This window comes from Anabrus simplex, chromosome 1, assembly GCF_040414725.1.
Source record: "Anabrus simplex isolate iqAnaSimp1 chromosome 1, ASM4041472v1, whole genome shotgun sequence".
Classification (NCBI taxonomy): domain Eukaryota; kingdom Metazoa; phylum Arthropoda; class Insecta; order Orthoptera; family Tettigoniidae; genus Anabrus; species Anabrus simplex.
The window spans coordinates 1,156,553,190-1,156,575,742 of record NC_090265.1 but is presented as its reverse complement, the minus strand read 5'-3'; the positions used below and the strand labels follow the sequence as shown (position 1 = coordinate 1,156,575,742).

General features: G+C 38.9%; 1 protein-coding gene across 7 annotated transcripts in view; it reads left to right on the top strand.

Annotated features, from left to right (window-relative positions):
- Positions 1-22,553, top strand: part of LOC136858128 (beta-1,4-N-acetylgalactosaminyltransferase bre-4) — a 508,156-nt gene that overhangs the window by 460,074 nt on the left and 25,529 nt on the right. For all 7 annotated transcript variants that reach the window (XM_067137447.2, XM_067137444.2, XM_067137442.2 and 4 more), the window contains one exon: positions 8,102-8,338. In XM_067137447.2, coding sequence (XP_066993548.2) covers positions 8,102-8,338 — 237 coding nt within the window. The remainder of the gene's footprint in view (positions 1-8,101; positions 8,339-22,553) is intronic.

The following is a 22,553-nucleotide window of genomic DNA, read 5'->3' as shown; positions in this document are numbered from 1 at the left end:
AAAAAATACAAATTTAATTGCCTTGTTGAATAAAATAGCTTACCATACATTTTCTTCAGTCTACTGAATAAAAGTTACATCACATCAACCAAGATCTGGTAGAAAAAGAATTAAAATGCAATTACAATATACTGCTGATTAAAATTCCTCACCCTGCTGGCTTTGAATCATACTAGAGGATCCAGGAGTGGAAGAAACCACTTCACTGAATGGTTCTATCCCATGTGGCGATTGCTTTCCTGAAATGTACAGAGAATTTATCTTCATCTTCGTCTGTCATGCTTTCACCATTCAACCTTATCAGGCAACTACATACACGAGAACACTTACCAGTGTCGACAGGTGATCCCTGTCCAGCATCAACACACTCATATGCCATGCGGTCAAACACAAGCATTTCCTCTGCACTAATAGCACTTCCACTGAATACAGTAGGTACAGCATTTCTGTGCAGCCTTCGATGAAATTTATCAAAGAAATGCTGTGGCTCGAAATGCCTTCCACAGATATATCTTATGCCATAAAGCTTCTTCACAGAGAGCTGTAATAATTGCCTATTTCCACAATTTTGGACCCATGTGCGGCACCTAAGCAAAGTAGACTTCAAGATAGTACATATTTACTTCAGACAATTTATTAGAATTATTTTCAATTCAATGCACGAAATAACTTGACCCCTGAATGTTGTAATCGACTTTAAAATTCATCTTAAATTGTATCTTAAATAAAACTCACTTACCTAGCAAAGTCCTTCGGAAATCTAAAAAGTGCTGGACTTTGTAACTCGTCAGCGTATTCCTGACATCCTGGCGCAGCACACCGTCTAAGATGCGGCATATTGGATAAAAACCTCGTTTAATGCGAAAGAATCTCAACAAATTTTCGTTCAACAAGCACTATCACTCGCCGTACGACCAAGTTCTCTTCGCGCGCAACGATAACGGTGTCATGTTATGAATTTTCTGTACCGCGTGCAACTGCATGTGTATTGCCAATCATTGCTCTATAAATTAATCCTCCAAAAGGGAATTTTAGTTTTCACTAGTTGGCGGAGATCGAATGGCCCATCTCGGAACTGCTTCGGACGCTCCCTATGAAGTGTCACCCCCCTGGAGTCATTATAAGTGTGACAGATGGAGCAATCTGTATACTGTTACACAGAAGATATAGTGACTTGAGGACAACGAGCTAGAATAACATAGAGAGGCGGAAGCGCTGCCTGGGTGAACCTAATAGAACGAACGCCCGCCATGTTTCCTGTTGTCACACAAGCAAGGGGGCATGGCCTTTAAATGACGAAAAGTGTAGAAAATGCGCATTTTAGAATCGCTGGGTGAGAATTAAAGTCCGTTGCCGAAAGCTTGAAGCATGAAAGCGAATACCGCCACTTCATCATATTGCGGCACGAGGCCAACATCACGATCAGTTGATTGTAGGGTAGTTCGAAATCATCGCACAGTGACATACGGATAGGCCTCGAAATCGGAACAAGAGCGTTACCCTGCTTGGCTGTTGTGGTTAAGCGTAAATTAGAATAAAAACGATGGACATAAATATTTATGACAGGAAACCTTAAAATCATAGGGACCTATAATAGGTTACAACCTCATTCTGTTAATATTTTTAAAATTATTGCATCCTCATGAGTACTGTGTTCCTTTCTTAATCTGTTTACCCTCCCGGGTTGGTTTTTCCCACGGACTCAGCGACGGATCCCACCTCTACCACCTCAAGGACAGTATCCTGGAGCGTGAGACATTGGGTCGGAGGATACAACTGTGAGGGAGGGCTGCACCTGCTATGCTGAACAGGGGCCTTCTGGGGGGGGGGGGGAGAAGGAAGCGCCCGTGGCCTTAAGTTAGGTACCATCCCGGCATTTGCCTGGAGGAGAAGTGGGAAACCACGGAAAATCACTTCGAGGATGGCTGAGGTGGGAGTCGAACCCACTTCTACTCAGTTCACCTCCCCAGGCTGATAGCATCCCGTTGCAGCCCTCGTGCCCCTTTTCAAATTTGGTGGCGGAGCTGGGAATCGAACCCGGGCTTCCAGGGGTGGCAGCTGCTCACGCTAACCAGTGCACCACAGAGGCGGCCCATGAATACTTTACCACAATAATCGTTTAGTGTATTTATTATTACTAGCTTGAAAGTTGTCCATTATGAAGTGTGGCGTAGTTTTAAAAACCAAGGCAACATACATCTGCAATAAAGGCTGTATACATTTCAAAAATATCAGTAAAATGCTGTATTTATCATACTTGGTGTACGTTTGAACGAAATAAGTGATTTTTTGTGGTTACGTTTTCTTGGCGGTGGGCGTTCCATTTCCTTTATTTGTAAATGTGAATGAAAATTAAATAGGGCTGGAAATGAACAGAGCATAAGCAACTGAATTGAGTGATCTCTTTTCGCCCTCACAACGCATTGTTCAGTTAATTCCTTGTTCTTTAAACGAAATCTGAAACAAAATTCGACAAATAATTACCGTGGCTATCCCTACTTTCGCTAAGTAAACAATAAAATGGATTTAATTACAAACAGAAATTACAAAAAGGAATCTCGGCTATAATTCAGTAATACTTACTTAAAGTACGATATATCCTTGGTTTTATTACTCCGATTAGTACAACCATACGCTGAGCTTACGGCTGGCATTCTTGAAAGCGAGAATCTATCTTTTCACTTCTTAAAACTAGGGAATTAAATTGGCATGCACGATCTCCCAGTCACCTCAACATATGCTCTCGCGCCAATTCGCTTTGTTTTGACAACCGTTAACATGGCTGCCCCTTATCAACTTGCTTCAAGCAGGGAGCGCTGATGTCAGGTATACAGCCCCTCTATGTTATTCTAGCTCGTTGCTTGAGGATTATCTGGGTTTGTAACGCAGGGTTTTACACTACCAACACCTTCAGATTCATGCTGTGGTTATCTGTTATCACGCAGACAGTGTACTTCCCATTCATTGGATACTGAATTTAAGAAACTGTCCACCACTTCAAAACTAAAGTAACAAATTATGTTTCACAGTTCTCATCAGAGCGAATAAATCGAGGAATAACGCACCTTAATTTATTTTGGAACATTCAAAATGATGTTAGAAATATCATTTTAACAGTTTTATAGTGTATTTTCATCTACCCAGCGTAGTGAAATCTAAGAGAAAACGTTATTTGACGAATTGAAATGTCTAAATAATCACCTTGTTGGGCTCTTTTCTAGTAGAATATATATGATTCTAGTTGATTACATGTGGTGCGTACTTGTTGGCGAAGCGTTTTCATACGTGTAAACGTGATTTTCCCTATGATGTTACATTTATCATGTTAAATTACCGCTGTTTATATAATATGTACGTGATATTTTCGTGTTAGCGAATACCAGCAATCCGGCCGCCATGTTTTTTTAATATTACGGTCTGAGGATTGGAGTCGGTCTGGATTAAAACCTGTATACCGCGACGCGTATGTCGATTCTCAATCTCTCGTTCTCGTGTGCTATGTCATGGCCACTGCCTGCTCGATCTGCATCCGATGGCTGCTTATACTGCCTGTCATGAGCAGTGTGCACACTTAAACGGAATAATGACACAGGAGTGTTCGCGGCTGTCTGCGGCCTGGCCGTTCCAGCTCTGGAACTTTCAACTGTTAGATCGACACCATAGTACTTTTTGTTGAAAGTGAGAAAATGTGCCGTTTTCCATTTTTATCAAATATTTCATATGACAGCACTACTTTTAAGCGTGACATTCGTACTGACGTCGTTGTAATAACCTATGTTGACTTCAGTTGGGAAAACTATAAGGACAGTCTTTCTGAGAATTCCGTAGCTAGTTATTTGATACAAATAGCATTGAGCTTTGCATAATCGTGCGGGCACTTGATGCGATATGTTAATCTATGCATTTGCTAAGTAATAGCATCTAAGTGCATGACCGATTCACACGTGTGGAACATAAGTTCATACAATTTCCGAAAGGCTTATCGGAGACCAATCATCTCACTCACATACCGTACTTTCTGTGAGGTAATAGAGATGTGTAATTTTTAGCCTTGTAGCATCGTATAGCAGCAGCCTGGTTTTGAGACAATAAGTGTTATAAATATATCATAGTACTGTATTGTGCAAGACATGTAGAATAAGCCATTTTGACCAATTATATCTCCTGATTTTTCCTGATTTTCATATCAAAATCTCCTGATTTTTGGTTTTGTAAAGCTGGCAGGTATGGACAAGTATTATCCGCACACTTTATCTTGGTGGATTTGTGTACGGGGGTGAGGAGTAAGCTGTCCCGGTATCGATAGTGCTGCCAAGTGAATGAAAATGAAATCTGAATTGAATCGAGAATATGATCGATCGATATGAAATTTCTAAACCGTTATCATCTTAAGCCAACAACTATGTCACATCTATATATATAAAATAAGAGTTTTGTCTGTACATTGCTCAGAATTTGAAAATAATGGTATATCTGTATCGGTCATGTCCATAGTAACAAGAAAATGCACTTTTTACTTTTCCGTAATTTCTGTCTGTCTGTCTGTATGTATGTACACGCATCACGAGAAAACGGTTGAAGAGAATTTAATGAAAATCGGTATGTGAAGTCGGGTGATGAGCCGCTACAATCTAGGCTATAAATCATTTTACTCACGCTGAGTGAAATGGTAGTTTAGGGGAAGGCCTAAAATTGAATTCTCAACTATTTATGTTATTAGTGGTCTAATGAAAATCGCTATGTGAAGTCGGGTGATGAGCCGCTACAATCTAGGCTATAAATCATTTTAGTCACGCTGAGTGAAAAGGTAGTTTAGGGGAAGGCCTAAAATTTAATTCTCAAATATTGTTGTTATTAGTAGTCCTATCTTGATGAAAATCGGTATGCAAAGTCAGGAAATAAGTCGCTATAGTCTAGGCTGTAAGTTATTTTATTCACGCTGAGTAAAATGGTAGTTTAGGGGAAGGCCTAAAATGTAATTCTCAAATATTTCTTATTAGAGGTGTAACCGATGAATGCTACATAACTAAGGTTATATAGTATTAAATTTCCTATTATTCATGTCTTATACATTGTTACCGTACTGGCTATGATCACAAAGATATTCATGAATTTGGATTTTTGTTACTAAGTCCATATCAGCGCAGAGTAACGAGAAAATGGGTAAACAGTATTTAATGAAAATCGGTATGTAAAGTTGGAGAATAAGAAACTACAGTTTACGGTATAAAATATTTTACAAATCACAGAGTCGAAAGAAAACTAAATGTGTAGGCCTACAATATAGAAAGCTCATAACATTGATCAACAATAACATTACATTGACCATTGTTTGTCGTGATGTGCTTTGTGTCTTCTGTTGCCCCTCATCTCCGGTAGATAGGATTACTGCTGCGAACAAAGTATTTTTTTTTATTTGATTTACGTCGCACGGACATAGATCGGTTTTATGGCGACGATGGGATAGGAAAGGGCTAGGAGTGCCCTTAGGCCTTAATTAAGGTACAGGCCCAGCATTTGACTGGTGTGAAAGTGGGAAACCACGGAATACCATCTTCAGCGCTGCCGACAATGGGGTTCGAATCCACTATCTCTCGGATGCAAGCTCACAGCTGGGCACCGCTAACCACACGGTCAACTCGCCCAGTCGTACAGAGTGTAAGAGCCTGCCTGAATATTGATGGGAAGTAGCTGGGGAATCAGATAACTTTCTTCTTTAGCATGCCATTCCCCTGGTTTATACATTTTATAATACTACTGGTACGTAACACACTGGATCATCATAGCATTCGGGCTATTCAATCCCTACTCTGAGGCACTGATTGGAATGAACAGTGTGCATATTTAGCGGAATAATGACAGATGAGTGTTCATGGCAATTTGCGGCCTGGTCATCCCAGCTCTGGAACTTTGGACTATTAGATTGGCACCGCAATCTAACCGCAGCACTGTTCGTTAAAAGTGATAAAACGTGCGACTTTCCAATTGATCGAGTATTTATATGATAGCATTGCTTTTAATCGCTACATTCATACTTACGTTTTTGTAATGACCTATGTTGATTTCAGTTAGGAAAACCACAAAGTCAGTCTTTCTGAGAATCCCGTAGCGAAGCACGGGTACATCAGCTAGTATACATTATATAACATTATAAAACATTTTTCTCGATGCGAATCTTGTTCCTAGCATGAATTCTATACTCTGCCTTTGTTGTGTAAACAATAACAGTACTAGTACGTAAAGTGTACGCCAGATGTCACACAACGATGCTTAAGCGATTCATAGTTTGTGTTTCAAAGGTTGCCAGTACGAGTCTCGAAGATCGCCGAGGTCGACCGATTCAGCACTAGGGTGTAAATGCACCAAGATAAAGTGTGCGGATGATAAGCACCACCATCAAACAAGTGCTGCTCCCTACTGCATTGTGGGTAGGGATTGGATTCCGAAAGGCTAAGGGAAGGAAAAATCAAACTAAATACTGAGGCAATATCTGTACCTCTTTTGAGGGGTGGCTGAAAACAATCAAGGGAAACCAATGCATAATGGTACCAAATCCAGCTGAACATCTGTTCCTGTATTGGGTGGCTTGTTGGTCAGCATCTGTATCCAGGTCATGGTCAGCTGTTTGAAGATGTTCCAGATCTTGCCAAGCTGATTTGAAACTTGATTGAGCCTTTGAGCCTCTCCCACAAGTGAATAGATTCACACAAGCTTCCAGGATGGGAAAACAGGTCGAATCATTACTATTTGTTGTTGTTGTTATCATTGTTGAACAAAGATAAAAATAATAAACACAAATGAATGTGAAAATGATTGCTACCACAAAATTGTTACATTTCTGACTCATAATGAAATGTATGTATGTTGAGTGCTCAGCCTGGAGGCTGGTTTGGACCTCAACAGTTCTGCCATCAGCCGTTAGGTGGCCCAGGTGTTACTGAAGAGGTGTACTAGGGAAACGAGGAGTGAGGTAGTACTGTACTTAGAGAAAAAGCTGAACCTAGACATTATTTTGTAATACTGTTCAATCTTTGAAAATTCCAGCATAGCCTTGACCTATATCAAAACCCTGAGTTATGTACATATAAATATGAAGTGTAAGGGGAAATTCTGGCAAAGTGGCTCTGATGGTTAGAGCGCTGGCTTTCTGAGCTCAAGTTCGCAGGTTTGATCCTGGCTCAGTCTGGTGATATTTGAAGCTATTCGGATACATCAGCCTTGTGTCAATAGATTTACTAGTTCATAAAAGAACTCTGGCGGGACCAATTCTGGCACCGTGGCATCCAAATAAAAACAACATATAATTAGTGGGATGTAAAACCAATAACATTATTGTAAGGGAAAAAGTAAAAATAATTTTTAATTAATCACAAATTTATTTCGGAGAGAGTTAAGTCAGTTTCCATAGCAGTCTACTGTGAAAAAAGATGAGATGAGGATAAATTCATACAGATTTGAAAGTTTAAATTTTCTGAATAACTAACAAACTTTTAGTTTGTATTTCCTTTCTTAATAAATATTTCATTCATAATTCCCTCAGTTGAGGAGTGTATGTTCAAAAGTTGCTATTTCCACTCAAGGTGCTATTTCCACTTGGGAAAACGAAAGAAAAGTATAATAAAAGGCACATGGAACGTTCCCATGATTGGGTAAGGTACAACTTTAGAGGAATTACATCTTTCTGGTCTGGCTTGCTCATGGGATTTGATAGTATTCAGCTGCTGTAATGCATGTGGCTGAAATACTGAATTATTTTTTTTCCTTTTCTTTCTTGAAGTGGAAATAGCACGTTTTGAACAGACACTCCTCAGTTAAGTTCCAACATGCTTTCTGGTGTTCAAACTTCTTTCTTCACTAATTAAAAATAGTGTCAATCTCCACGGTACTGCATAGGTACGGAAAGGAAGTGCTACAGGTACAGGAGATACAAGTTCAAAGTAAAAAAAATTGAAAACAATAATTTGACTTCATTTTTACCATATTGAAATGAAATAGATATCCACTGTATTGGGCCTTATATATGGCATGTTACAACAATGGATGAATTTCATAAATTCATTTGAGAATTGAATTTATGGCATGCTACTCATTTTTTTTACAGTGGGTGCCATCAGGGTGTTGAAAGATGCTCCTCCTCTGGCTGAACTGGAGAAGAAGTTCCCAGCTCTTGAACCTGGAGGACACTATCATCCTCAAGATTGTCGTGCACGTCACAAGGTGGCCATTATCGTGCCATACCGTGACCGAGAGAGCCACCTGGCCATTCTCCTGCTTAATCTCCACCCTCTTCTCCAGCGACAACAGCTTGACTACCAGATCTTCATAGTGGAGCAAGCAGGTAAGAAGAAAGTCATCAAAAATGCTAAACAGTTTAAAAGAAGAAATCCTTGACTTGTATGGCTTGAAAGTTATTTGGACCGAGTGGTTATAGGTGGTAATATATTGTAGAGGCCAGATTTCTTTACACATTCTGCGCTGAAAGTTATTCTGCTAGTTAAATCGGGAAAATACTGACTTACAATGCTTTAAACAAAATCTGTTTATTCTTGATGCTTCATAGACGTGCACTGTACAAGTAGTGGAACAGTGAGAATTATATCAACTTGGCAGACATATAATATACAGTGTGGACTAGTGGACACTTTCCTGATATGGACAAAATTTTATGTCCTAACATAAATCCTATACCAACAATGTTACTTCTCTTTTGCAGACACTCACAGGTACAGAGACACACACATTCCACGGTCCCAAGTACAGGGCCTCTCTTATAAACCCAGACCGTCCAGCAGCATTTTTACTCTCTGAGACCTAAGCAGCTGTGCGGGAAGCGTGCGCATAGTTCCTGACCTTGTAAAGAGCGTAGACGTGTTCAGCCTAGCATCGATAGCCAGTCTGAATCTCAGCTGTTAACATAGTGAGACAGTTATCATTGCAACATGTATTTTCATATGTAAAAGTTATTTTAAGTACGAGTTGGCTCAACGGGTACGCGATACATTTGTTCAGCAATTTCCTTCATGAGCACAGATTCGCGTAATTGTAAATGCATTTGAAACTATTGGCTCGGTGCTCATTAAAACCATGTTTGCACACAAACAGTTTTAACAGAGGAAAAGTTAAGATTACATTAGTGTGAATCTTGAACAGCCACCGAATAAATCACTCACAAAATTAGCACAACAAGTAGGGGTTTTGGTCTCTTCTGCACACTGAGCTATAAAGCTGGTACACATCAAACCGTACAGGTTTACACGGGCCCATTGTTTAAAACCTGCTGATCCAGCCAGTGAGATATTGCGATTGGTATCTTGCATCATTGAATGATCGTTTATTCGACCCACAGCTTGTGTTCTTTTCGGATGAGGCCTGGCTTCATCTTAATGGTTGTGTGAACGGTCATAACTCTCATTATTGGTGTGCAGATTTTTTTAAAATTTTTAAACCACAGAAAACCATTTTCAGGGCTGCCGACATTGGGGCTCGAACCCACTATCTCCCAGATGCAAGCTCATAGCTGCGCGTCCCTAACTGCATGTCCAAATCGCCCGGTGCAGAAAATCCTAATGGCATTTATGAAGTCCCTCATTATGAAGGATTACACTTCCAGCATCTTTTATAAAGTAACATTTCATATTAGAATGTATACTCGCTTAAAGGAGGGCGGCCGCATGCGACGTAATTTGGGCTGAGGCAGCTGCTGTAGTGCAGAGTACGAACACCATGCGTTCAGTCTGGGTTTATCTCTTCACTACCGACAAAAATGAGAGGGGTCATGCGAAAAGAGACCTGAAGACTTGTGAATACTAATAAATGTAATGCAGTAGAAGTATTTCATGAAAATCTTTGTGTACCTAGCCTGTACCGTACATGGTAGTCTGCTGAGTCTTGGTAATTACCATGGCATTAGTAGGTATTCGAAAGGCGTGTCATGAAACTTGGCACTGCATCTTCTGCCTTTTATCTCTGCCAGAACCCTTCAACCAATACAACTGCAGGCCATTCTGGAGAAGAAGATAGTGAACATGAAAAGTTCTTGACAAACAGCATAGAAAAGTTTTTTTATGGGAAATGAGTCATAAAACAGTGAGAGTTGGTGAGTTGAAGTACAATGTACTGTAGTAATTTGAGCTGACTCCAGTTAAAGGTTTGGCAACTGTTAACATACCGTACAATAAAACTACATACTAAGTTATTTCTTAAAATGCCTTTTATATAGTACACACTGTATATATGCATTGTGAGGGATAAATTTTGCTAAGTACCCCCTCCAATTAATGGATACCTCCAAGGTACAAACAAATGTTTGCGTGAGAAGTTTCGATGTACTACCATCAGCACTTGACAGCTGCAGTAATGGTATGCCTCAGGTAGGTGGTGGTAGTACAAATATATTATTAAATATGGTGTTCTGAGTTCACACATTCAAAGAAAGACATGCATTAAATAATTAATCCTTTGAAGGGAAGAAGGGTGAGGCTTTATGCTGAAATCTTATATTTTGTTATTTGGAATGATAAAAAGATGGTGAATACTAATCTACATTCTTCTTTTACATGACAGGCATTTTCAGCAATTTACTCAACATCTACTAATATTCCCAAAACCTTGACCTTTGTTTCTTGAACAGTACATCATGGTGTTTTATATTTTTTATTTGAAAATATTGTTGCATTATTTGTAGGTTGCCATGAAAACGTTACATACGTAGTGATATAAACCTTAAAAGGATTTTTATACAGTATTGTCCTGAGATTCTTTAGATATGATATATATCTAACCTTAAATTTCTGTATATCCTATAAATGGTAACTGTGCCTGTTGGCAAACCTAATCACAATTTAATTGATGCAAAATTTTACTTGTTACTCAGAAAAGGGTGAGATTTCTGTTTCACCCAAGGTGCATGAGTTGAGACTATCTTCTGTAATGAACTGTACAGTCAAGTTGCTGAAAAGGTAATATTCTGAGCTGTCCATTGCGATCCACTGTACACAGCATGATCGAAGTTAGTTTACTGTCCTTTCAGTAAATATTCTTCACTCACTCTGTTGTACAGGAATTGAAAACTTAAGGTTTTAAGTTTTTTTACATTGTGGGCAAGCAATCTGTACAGAAGAGGTACTACATGTTAAGATTGTGCTGAAATTTCCTGTACCTTCCTTTTCATATGATGATAAATTAAAACTAAATAATAGGTTTGGGGACGTAATGTCCGCATTAATAATGTCCTTATGACATTTTGTCCTTATGGACACAATAATGTACAACATTACCTCTGTGCTATAAGTTACAAACTAACACTATAACATGAAGACAGAGACAGAAAACACATACTATTGATTAATACAATTAATGTCCGGCCTTTGATTCAAGGGATCGCAGGTTCTGTTCCTGACAGGGTGGGGATTTTAAGTTTCCATGGTTAATTCCTCTGGTTCGGGGGCTGGATGTTTGTTCCATCTTCAACATCAGAATTCATCTTAGGTACGGCACCATCTTCACATACCTGAAGGTTGCCTATAGGGTTACCTCGAAAGACCTGCGTTGGGTGTTTCTGGAGGCCACATGCCATTAAATTAAAATGCAGTTAATCTGAAAGATGTGTAACTCTGAACACAGTTATTTATCATCAGTGCCCATTAAAGTTGATGGACAATGGATACCCACTGGCTCGCAAAGAGATCGGCATACGATTGATATCCCAGCTCCTTGCTTGCCCAGCAGGGGGTGATTTTATGGCAGTGGGCTTTAAGACTGAAGTTCCCACTCCCCAATAGAAATCCACTGTTGTCAATACACCTCTTACAACAGACATCAGTATTTTTCATCTCAGACAATTTGCTCGTGTTTTGTTCGCTGTAATATTTACTTCAGTAATTAATATTTGTGAAGTGTATTGTTTTTCACTTAGCTTTATGCAATAATATGAAAGCCTTGGGAATCAAAAGTGGAACTTCATGCACCAGAAAATCTTGAATTAAATCTACAAATGTGCACAAAGGATCCTCAACTGAGCACCAGTGGTGGTAGTAGTAGTAGTAGTAGTAGTAGTAGTAGTAGTAGCAGCAGCAGCAGCAGCAAATACAGTAGACAATACGTGGCACTTCCGGATTTAGCCTTGTTAAAATGGGAGACAAGTCGCAAGTGGCGCTCCTTGTGGCTTGACCTGAAAATTCATGCTAAATTCAAATATCAATGGAAATGTATATACGGAAATGGATAAATAAATTACGTCTAGAAAGAAAGTGTTACTAAGATATTAAGATATTAACTTCAAAGTTGCTAAAGCAATTCTGGATAAATGAATGAAGAATTATTTAACAGGTTATTATTTAAAGACTGAAATTAGACATATAATCAAGATGTGAAATGGACTGCTGTGAAAGGGCTTGATCTTTCATTTATGCATTACTTTTTTAGCTTTAGAATACCTGCCTGAACGTTCACGGCTAGATTTTTCTTTTTTCTCATTTAAAAGCACTGTATCATCATATTAAAACAATTGTCAACAAAAATATCGGCACATTCCTTACACACATGATTCAATGAATTTACATTTAAGAGCTGGACAATTTTCCTTTTAACTTGAAGCCTACTAACAGAAAGAAAATCTATAAATTTAGCCTCAAAAACATTCAAACTTTCCCTATAAGCAATACTTGCCATAATGCCATTACATTAGGGTAAAGCAAATTTGCATCATCATATTGTTTCAACAAAATATGTACATTTCTTAAATCACCCATATTTTCTTCAGTGCTTGACAATGCATTACGGCATTTCAAATGGGGTAACTTGGAACACAACCAGCCACACTCATATGCATATGTACTTTCCTGAATTAAATCAAACTCACAGATCACACCTACAACAACACATCGATATTGAAGGTTAACTGCTGCACTATACAATAAAATATGCTTATTATATTTTAAGCCAGTTAAAATATGCAAACACAATATTTCTTACATTCTCTTGTCATGAATGTAACGGAAGAAAGACCGCGCATTCTTCTCTACTTCATAGTTACTGCAGCCAAACACAGCATATACCTTTCCCCTCATGTTCAGAGGAGATATCAAGGAATGACACACGCTACTATTTAATTATGTCAACTCACTGGAAACGCATAAATAACACCAAAAACTTCACACACAAATACACGTGCTCTTATGACAGAATCAGGAGTTCTCAGGTCAATCCGCTAGAGAGAGCTCTCACTTTGCAATGCGTGGGTGGGTGGAGAAATGTCTTTGTCACCTAATAACACTGGAGACTCTAAAGCTGATGGCCATAATGAAATGACAGCTCAGTTTTTGAAAACTGGTTTAGGTCCTGTCATGTAGAGAACCTACCATATGACCAAAAGCTCTCACTCGATATCTCACTGAGTGTCGCGTATTTTTGAAAACTGGTTTAGGTCCTGTCATGTAGAGAACCTACCATATGACCAAAAGCTCTCACTCGATATCTCACTGAGTGTCGCGTATTGTCTCTATACTGTATTTGGTGGTGGTGGTAGTAGTGGTAGTAGTAGTAGTAGTAGTTCTGCAACGAAAAGAAATGCGACTAAAACTTTTAAGTGTGCTAAGTCAGTAGCTGGTATATAACATATATATATGAATGTTACAAAGAACAACTTAGGCAAGAGTTATATTTTGGAGGAAGCTAAAATTTTGAAACTTTACAGGAATACTATTAGGAGAATCGTACAAAGAGTTCTTACAACTCCAGAAAAGAGTGGTAATAATAAGATTATTTTTAACAAAATTGGAAGATATTTGCTGTTACTTGGTGTGACGCGAGGTATATATATTCTTTACTAAAGGTAAGTCCCCAGCCGTACAGGAATCGTTAAAATATTTGAAAAGTGTGTGTGGCTTTCCTTATAAAAAATCTACTCTATATCAGCTGTTAATAAAGCTTGGATTTTGTTTCCACATTCTGAGGAAAAGCAGACTAATGGAGTCTGCTAGAATAGTAGCTTGGCAATAGACAGTCTCCGAAAGTTGCATTCGGAGGGGTGCAGAGAGTTGTCTATCTAGATGAAACTTGGTATGACACTCATGACATTGTGAAGAAAGGGTGGGATGATCAGACTTGTAATTGAATATTGAAGGCACCGACACCATGATGCAAGCATATTATGGCATTGCATGCTTGAAGCAGTGAGGGGTGGGTGGAGAAATGTCTTTGTCACCTAATAACACTGGAGACTCTAAAGCTGATGGCCATAATGAAATGACAGCTCAGTTTTTGAAAACTGGTTTAGGTCCTGTCATGTAGAGAACCTACCATATGACCAAAAATGTGTAATTGTGATGGACAATGCAAGCTATCATTTGCGGCAGCTTATTTGAATTCCTTCCGTGAACAGCAGTTAAGGACATTATTAAGTTTATGGAGTACAACATCATTCCCATGCCAAAACCTATACCCGTCAAGGCAGTTATGTTACAGGAATTCAAATCAGTCAGTATGAGTAAAAGGTTCACTGTAGAGGAGATTGCAGCCCAATACAGACGTGAAGTGTTATGACTCCCTTCATATCGCAGTATTTTAAACCCCACAGAAATGATCTGGGCTCAAATGAAATTGTATGTTAGGAAAAATAATGTTACCTTGAGTGCTAGTGTATGTCAGCTTCTGTGTGAAGGAGATAGAACAATCGGTCTGCTTGTGTTCGACACACCATTAAGATAGAAGAGAAGTACATGAAAGACAACACCGATGGTAAACAAAATAGATTTGTGATTCACCTCGTAGACAATGATGAGGATGATGAATAGAGGTAAGGTAAATACGGCATTTTGTTAAAAATAGCTATATTTGTGGGCTGTTTTTGTTTGAACTACAAATTTAGACCACCACCATCATCATCATCATCATCCCAGTCCCTAGTTCATTGTACTTACTTTCTGTACTGAAAGCAAGACACTGATATTAGCAGCTAAAAGTAATATTTTAATCGGCCTACTTTGTTATGAATTTAGGTTAGTATTTTATGAGACCTGTTATTTGTGTTAGCTCTCATTTTTTTACATTGGGATATTGAATGCACGTTGAACTATGCTGTAGTATGCAGCATGTACTAATATGGGTATTTCATCGTGGATCGACACCTAGTACCTCAGTACTGCTTGAGCTATTGATCTGTAAATGTAATAATTTCATGTACTCCATATGCACTGTTCCAGCAAAAAATGTAACTTTTTTTTAGGTTACAGTAAATACGTATTGAATAGGAGGAAACCTTTTTGCTCTTGTTTTACATTATATTGCTTTTCAATATGGAATAATATGAAATTTATTACCTATGACAACAGGGAGAAGATGTGAAATAGATGTAAGTCTTCACATGTAAATTCATGTAAATATAATAGGTTTTCAGCTATGGGAAAACATATAATGGACTCAAACCATAAAGTCAAGATATTGATCAAGACCTGAAAATCTTAAAAATGGTTAATAAGGGCTCTCTGCTGTACACAATCAGGTTCTTCGATAAAAGTTCCTTATCCACCCACAGTTTGCAGTGAAACCCTCCTTTTAAGTTCTTTTGCAATCTCTAACGATTTTAGTAGACACAGTTCAGTCGGTACACCATAACTTAGTTCACGTCTTTCAGTCACATATTTATAAAGTCATTTGTAAATTTCAGGAATCTGTGCACTCTGCCCTTAGAAAGCTCTACAACCACGGTTACTTTTTAATAACATTTCCTTCCTCCATTGTGAATACATGATTCATCAATTCCATATTTTCTGGCAGCGGCATGATTTCTGATAGTTTCAGCTTCCATCACAACAATGAGTTTCTCACTCGCAGTAAATGACCGCAAATGCTTTTTTGAATTCATTACTTGTTACCAATGATGCTTCTTCACTCGGAACACAACGTAATTAATCAACTGTCACACCCTGTGGTTCTGGTAACACAGAAGGAAGCAATGGAGCGAGATTTCGGCCGTTGCCAAATCGGGTGATATGAAACCACTGTTGCCGTGTTTATGCGTCTTGGTAACAATATTTATGAGACTACAATATGAAAGGCTTAAATATGACCTGTGTCTGAATTTCTGGAGCATATTTCTGTAAAACAAAAATGCGGATGGTATTCGGGATTATATGGAACATACATCTTCATTATAAACTGTTATGCATTTCAAGTATTCCATCTGCAAGTGTCTGTGAATTTACTAAATGCCTCCACAATTCCTTATTTGTAACTAGCTCTATAGCCTCATTTAGTTCCATACCTCTTATCTTTAAAATCATTAGAAACTGATTTTAACCATCGTCATCTTGGTCTCTCTCTACTTCTCCTACCCTCCAGTATAGAGTCTTCTTCTATGTAACCTTTCTTCCTCCATTTACCTTACCTGATCCCACCACCGAAGCCAGTTCATGCGTACCACTACATCCATGGAGTTCATTCCTAACTTATCCTTTATATTCTCATTCTGAGTACCCTTCTGCCATTGTTCCTACGTGCTAGTACCAAGCAATCATTCTCGCTACATTCATGTCTGTTACTTCTAACTCCACTCTTATCCATCCAGCTTTCACTCCTGTACAGAAAAGTTGGTCTGAAAACAGACCAGTTTAAAAATAGATTTTTCTGGCAGCTGACTCCTTTCTTACAGAATACTGCTGATCGCAACTGCAACATCATGATTCAATTTCACTCACTATACTGTGATATTTGGAGAATACACATCCTGAATATTTGAAATTATCTACCTGTTCCAGTTTTGTATTCCTACTCCGATATTCAGTTCTCTTAGGTTCCTTCTCTACTGAAATCACTTTTGCCTTGGAAAGGCTAAATTTCATCTTGTACCAACTGGACATATTTTCAAGTTCCTAGATATTTGATTGCAGGATTTCAGTACAGTTTGCCATTAAGACCAAGTCACCAAGTGAGTTGGCCCTGCGGTTAGGAGCGCACAGCTGTGAGCTTACATTTGGGAGATAGTGGGTTCGAACCCCACTGTCGATAGCCCTGAAAATGGTTTTCCATGGTTTCTCATTTTCACACCAGGCAAATGCTGGGTCTGTACCTAACGAGGGTAATGGCTGCTTCTTTCACACTCTTAGCTCTTTCCTATCCCATCGTTGCCAGAAGACCTGTGTGTGTCGGTACGACATAAAGCAACTTGTAAAAGAATAAAAGATCAAGTCGTCTGCATAGGCCAACGTTTCTGTTAAACTGAATACCTTTCACTAGACTATCCATGTAAGCTATGACAACAAAGATGAAAGAATACAGCCTTGTCTAACTACCGTTGGGTGACAATATTGTAATCTACTTAAATACTTTGCCTCATACTTGGGCATTAATTGTAACATTAAAAAAGATTACATTAATAAAAGTATTAATTTTTGTATCATGATTGAACGTAATTGTCACTTGGCAACTTCCAGTGAAATAAAATTTAAAATAAGGGAATAAATAACGACAAGGATGATGATGATGATGATGATAATAAATGGTAAAAAATATTGATCTCCTTCCTTACCACCTTTTATAATAGATGGGTACTCACTCCGATAGCTTCCTACTTCTGTGTCTGGATTTGAAGCCTCATGTTTCAGAACTCTAGAGCCGTCCTCAGTTCAACCTTTCTGCGAAGATATGTCTCCAAACTTGCACCGTATTATCATCTCTCATGCATGATAAGCCTAGTCACCGCTGACATAAAGTGTCATCCAACATGATTCACTTGGTAATATTTTTTGAGCCATTCCTACATAGCCTGATGGACTGACGATAGCTCATGTGCAACTAAATTGAGGCAGTCTACAGTCCATCCTTCATTATACAACACTGGCACAACAAATACATTCGCTCAACTTCATAAATTTTGGACTGGCAGCACGACACACTGACAACAGTCACAGTCTACAAGCTATGAGAACGGACTGAGAATTGCCACGGAACAAGTATTCACCAAACAAAATGAGTAACGCCGTGTCCTCTGACTCGCAGTCAACCATCCCTTAATTCTCTGAATTTGAAAAAGCAATCGTCTATCCTCTGAACATGAATAAGCAATCCTCTATCCTTTGAATATGAATAAGCAATCCTTTCCAGGATAACACATCCTACATATATATTTCCTCTCTATTCACCTTTTCTACTTCATTCAGAACAAAATCTCGTCAGTTCCATAACACCACGTTTTCATAATCAGGTGCTTGGATAAACCCAGCCTGCCAAATTTTCCATTCCGTATTCATCACATGCACGTGGCTGTTCTCACCTGGATACTCATGTCCAGAGTTTTACCCAAGATTACATACGTAGGCTAAGTTGAAATGTTCCAGAAAAGGCTGTCTGATTCTTACCACTAATACGAAGGCTATGCCGAAAGTTTATTATTTTTTTTTTTTTCTAGTTGCTTTACGTCGCACCGACACAGATAGGTCTTATGGCGACGATGGGACAGGGAAGGGCTAGGAATGGGAAGGAAGCGGCCGTGGCCTTAATTAAGGAACAGCCCCAGCATTTGCCTGGTGTGAAAATGGGAAACCACGGAAAACCATTTTCAGGGCTGCCGACAGTGGGGTTCGAACCTACTATCTCCCGAATACTGGATACTGGCCGCACTTAAGCGACTGCAGCTATCGAGCTCGGTCCGAAAGTTTTTAATAGCCCATAAACTGTAATTCAGTGCAGTGGGCTTCTTTTCATTTGAATAAGTGATGTTTCTCAACCTTGGAACATGCACGCTGCAATCTTTCCCAGCAGTGGTTCCTCCACAGCCTGGGAAGAAAGCACAGGCAGTGCTGAGTCAGACACGGTGCAAGATGGATCTGTCGCGCTGTGATTTTTGCGCAATTTTTTAAATGCTTATAAAAAGAATTTACTGTAAGTGCCAAAGAATGCCATTCTTCTTTGCATGTTTTTGGTGAGGCTTTCCCTTCTAGGGCCATAGTTGAAATTTGGTTTCAAGAGTTTTCCAGGGGTCGGCAGTCAGTTGAAGATGAACCTCGTCCCGGTCGTCCAGCAACATCTGTGACTCAGGAAAACATTGGTGCTGTGAGGAAGTCCATCACCACTGTTTTGTTTGTTTTCACACCCTTAAAACAACTCGGATTCTTCGATTTTCCTATCACAAGTGGAGGAAGTTTGTCAGATCCATCTGCATTGGTGGCGAGAAGTACTATTACACAAATTTTACTTTTCTTCCCTCCATGGCATGAGTCACCTTTTTCAGCTAATGTTTTATTAGGAAGGAGATTGTAGAATAGGCTTACGATACCCGGCAGAACCTCTTCTTTCCAGTGTTACACTGTGATGTTGTCCACAGCTTTTGAGTCACCACAAATTGTTCTCCCTGCGATTTCATGACAGTCTTTAAATCCTTGCAACCATCCTGACAAAGCCTTGAAATCAGTAATATTCATCATTTTAGCTAAATCTATCGCCTTTGCCTTCAGCATGTCGCCACTAATTGGTAGAGCTGCAGCCCGCTTTTGCTGGAACCAGGTGAAAAGTGCTTTCTCCAAATCTACGAAGCCTTCCTTCTTGTTGACGGCTGCTTTTGAAGCCAGTTTTAAGAACTCGTCCAAAATAGCGCTTCTTTTACTGATGACTGTACATAGCGTGATATAGCAAACCCTAAGTCTGAAGCAATTTCAGTTTTTGTTTTGTGCGGATTAGCGTCCACTTCTCGTATAAATTTTACTTTCTCATCTAAGTTATAACTTTTTCTTTTTCTGTTCTCTATGGCTAATCAAAAGCAACTGAATGACAAAACTACTGTTCATCAGTAAACACCAGATACCGGCACCATGGACATTTTACTTCTCCGTTGTTCCCACGAAAGAAATTCTGATATTCAAACACATTTCCGGTATTTTCTTTCATTTCTGCACTAAAACCGCCCACTTTGCTTGTAATGTCGCCACTAATTGGTAGAGCTTCAGCCCGCTGTGACATTGGGAAGGTCAAAAACGATGAAAGTACACGAGGAGTGAGATAGAGAGCGAAGGGGGCTCGCTTGGTTGGCCTTTGTTAAGCCGCCAGTAAGTGTCAATAATGTCACTCGGTGAAACTCTTTGTCTTCTGTTTCAGCACCGAAACCCGACCGCTCTACTTCCGCCTATGCCGACAAAGAGGAAACTTCATAAATACAGTAGTTTTTTAAATAAGTAATTCTGAGTTACAAGTAGTGTTTTCTCAGGTTCAACTTTATAAGTATCAAAAAGGTGGAAATTTACTGTTACTGATTCAAAGTAAATAAGATTTGATATAGGATATGAAGATCCTCCGTGGCTCAGATGGCAGCGCGTCAGCCTCTCACCGCTGGATACCATTGTTCAAATCTTGGTCATTCCATGTGAGATTTGTGCTGGACAAAGCGGAGGAGGGACAAGTTTTTCTCCGGGTACTCCGGTTTTCCCTGTCGTCTTTCATTCCAGCAACACTCTCCATTCTCATTTCGTAGCATCTATCCTTCATTAATATATCACTTTGGCAGTGGCGACCCCATTGTAATAATAGCCTATATATGATTCATTCATTACATCCCTGACCCGGTCACTGACTGGAAAACAGGTTGTAGGTTTTCATTTTCACTGGATATGAAGCTGATTTCTTGCAATTGTTTTAATAGTCTTACAGACAATTTTGTATTCATTGGGATTGTAATTTTTTTCAAAAGCAAGAGTTGTATACATTTTCTAATTAAAGAGATTTAAAAGCAATGGGTGGAGTGGACGGTTGTGAGGGGAGTAGGGAGATCCAGTAAAAAATGTTAAAAAATTGTATTTAAAAAAATCAAGGCTAACTGAATTTACTAAAAACAAAATATGCATTTGTTGGCAAAAGGTTACAAACCTGAAATCATCAAGGATGTAATTCTTCCTAAATAACTTAAAAAATATTTCATAGCATTAGGTACTGGAATGTTGCTGATAGTCATACTGAATATACTGGAGATATATTTGAATTTTGGAAATGGAACTCCGTAGACACCCTGTAGAAGCAGTCCCTCGTCAGTAATACTATTGTTTATGATAGTTTCTGGAACAGTGGGGTATTGCGGGTTGGATCCACTGATTGTTTTAAATTCATATTCATCCATTCATTCATCATCATGTTTTTTGTTCTGGTTAGTGGATGATTTTGAAATTTTACATTGTCATTATGTTTTGTCTCATTTTGTACCATTAGGGGTTGATGACCCGGATGTTAGGCCCCTTTAAACAAGCATCATCATCACCTCTGATGACACATTTCGTTTTGCTCCCGACAAAATTAATTAAAATTCAGCCATAGATGCCCAAGAGAGGTTTGGTTTACTCTGCCATCTAGTAGGCCTAGAATAAAATGGAATGTTGAAATTGATAAGCAGGCAGCCAGATGGCATCAAATTAAAGTGCCTGCACACGGTAGCTGAGGCCATACAGTTAAGAAAAAATCCATATACTTCTATCTAATTTCCTTGTCACGAAGATTCTCTGCCCTTATTCATTTGCAGACAAATTTCACTTTATATATCCTATGCCTAAATATACTTAGTTCACTACAATCAGATCATCTAAAAAATCCCCATTACCCACATATTCTTAACAGATTTCCTGAATTCTGAGTTTGTTATGATGTAGTCTATTATTGATCTGGTGCCCCTACCCTGTCATGTATCTGTCTGTCTGTCTGTCTATCCTGATCTGCATTTTGGGCAGTCATCCAGGTGGCAGATTCCTTATCTGTTGTTTCCCTAGCCTTTTCCTAAATGATTTCAAAGAAATTGGAAATTTATTGAACGTCTCCCTTGGTAATCCAATCCCTAACTCCGCTTCCTATAGCAACTCTCCATTCATCTGGTATAGCTCCTCCGACCAAACAATAATCAAATAAGTACTTCAGATATGGTACTATATCCCAACCCATTGTCTTTAGTATATCCCCAGAAATCTGATCAATTCCAGCCGCTTTTCTAGTTTTCGACTTTTGTATCTTATTGTAAATGTCATTGTTATCATATGTTTGGCCTTAGTCTCCTCCTCTATCTCGACATTATCCTTGTAACCAACAATCTTTACATACTGCTGACTGAATACTTCTGCCTTTTGAAGATCCTCGCTGCTGACTGGATACTTCTGCCTTTTGAAGATTCTCACATACACACTCCCCTTGTTCATTAATTATTCCTGGAATGTCCTTCTTGGAACCTGTTTCTGCCTTAAAATACCTATACATACCCTTCCATTTTTCACTAAAATTTGTATGATTGCCAATTATGCTTACCATCATGTTATCTTTAGCTGCCTTATAGTGGTGAATAGCCATATGCTTGAAGAATGTATTTTGTAACTGCTTATTCCAAACTAGCACAGAAGTCCAGTAAATGCTTCCCATTTCTATTACCTTTCATACCTTGTCCACAGTTACCCATCACCTTCTTATATCCTTCAGTTCTGTTTCCAACTTTTGCATTGAAATCGACCATTAGCACTATCCTATCCTTGCTGTTGACCTGTACTACAATATCGCTAAGTGCTTCATAAAGCTTGTCAACTTCCTCCTTATCTGCACCC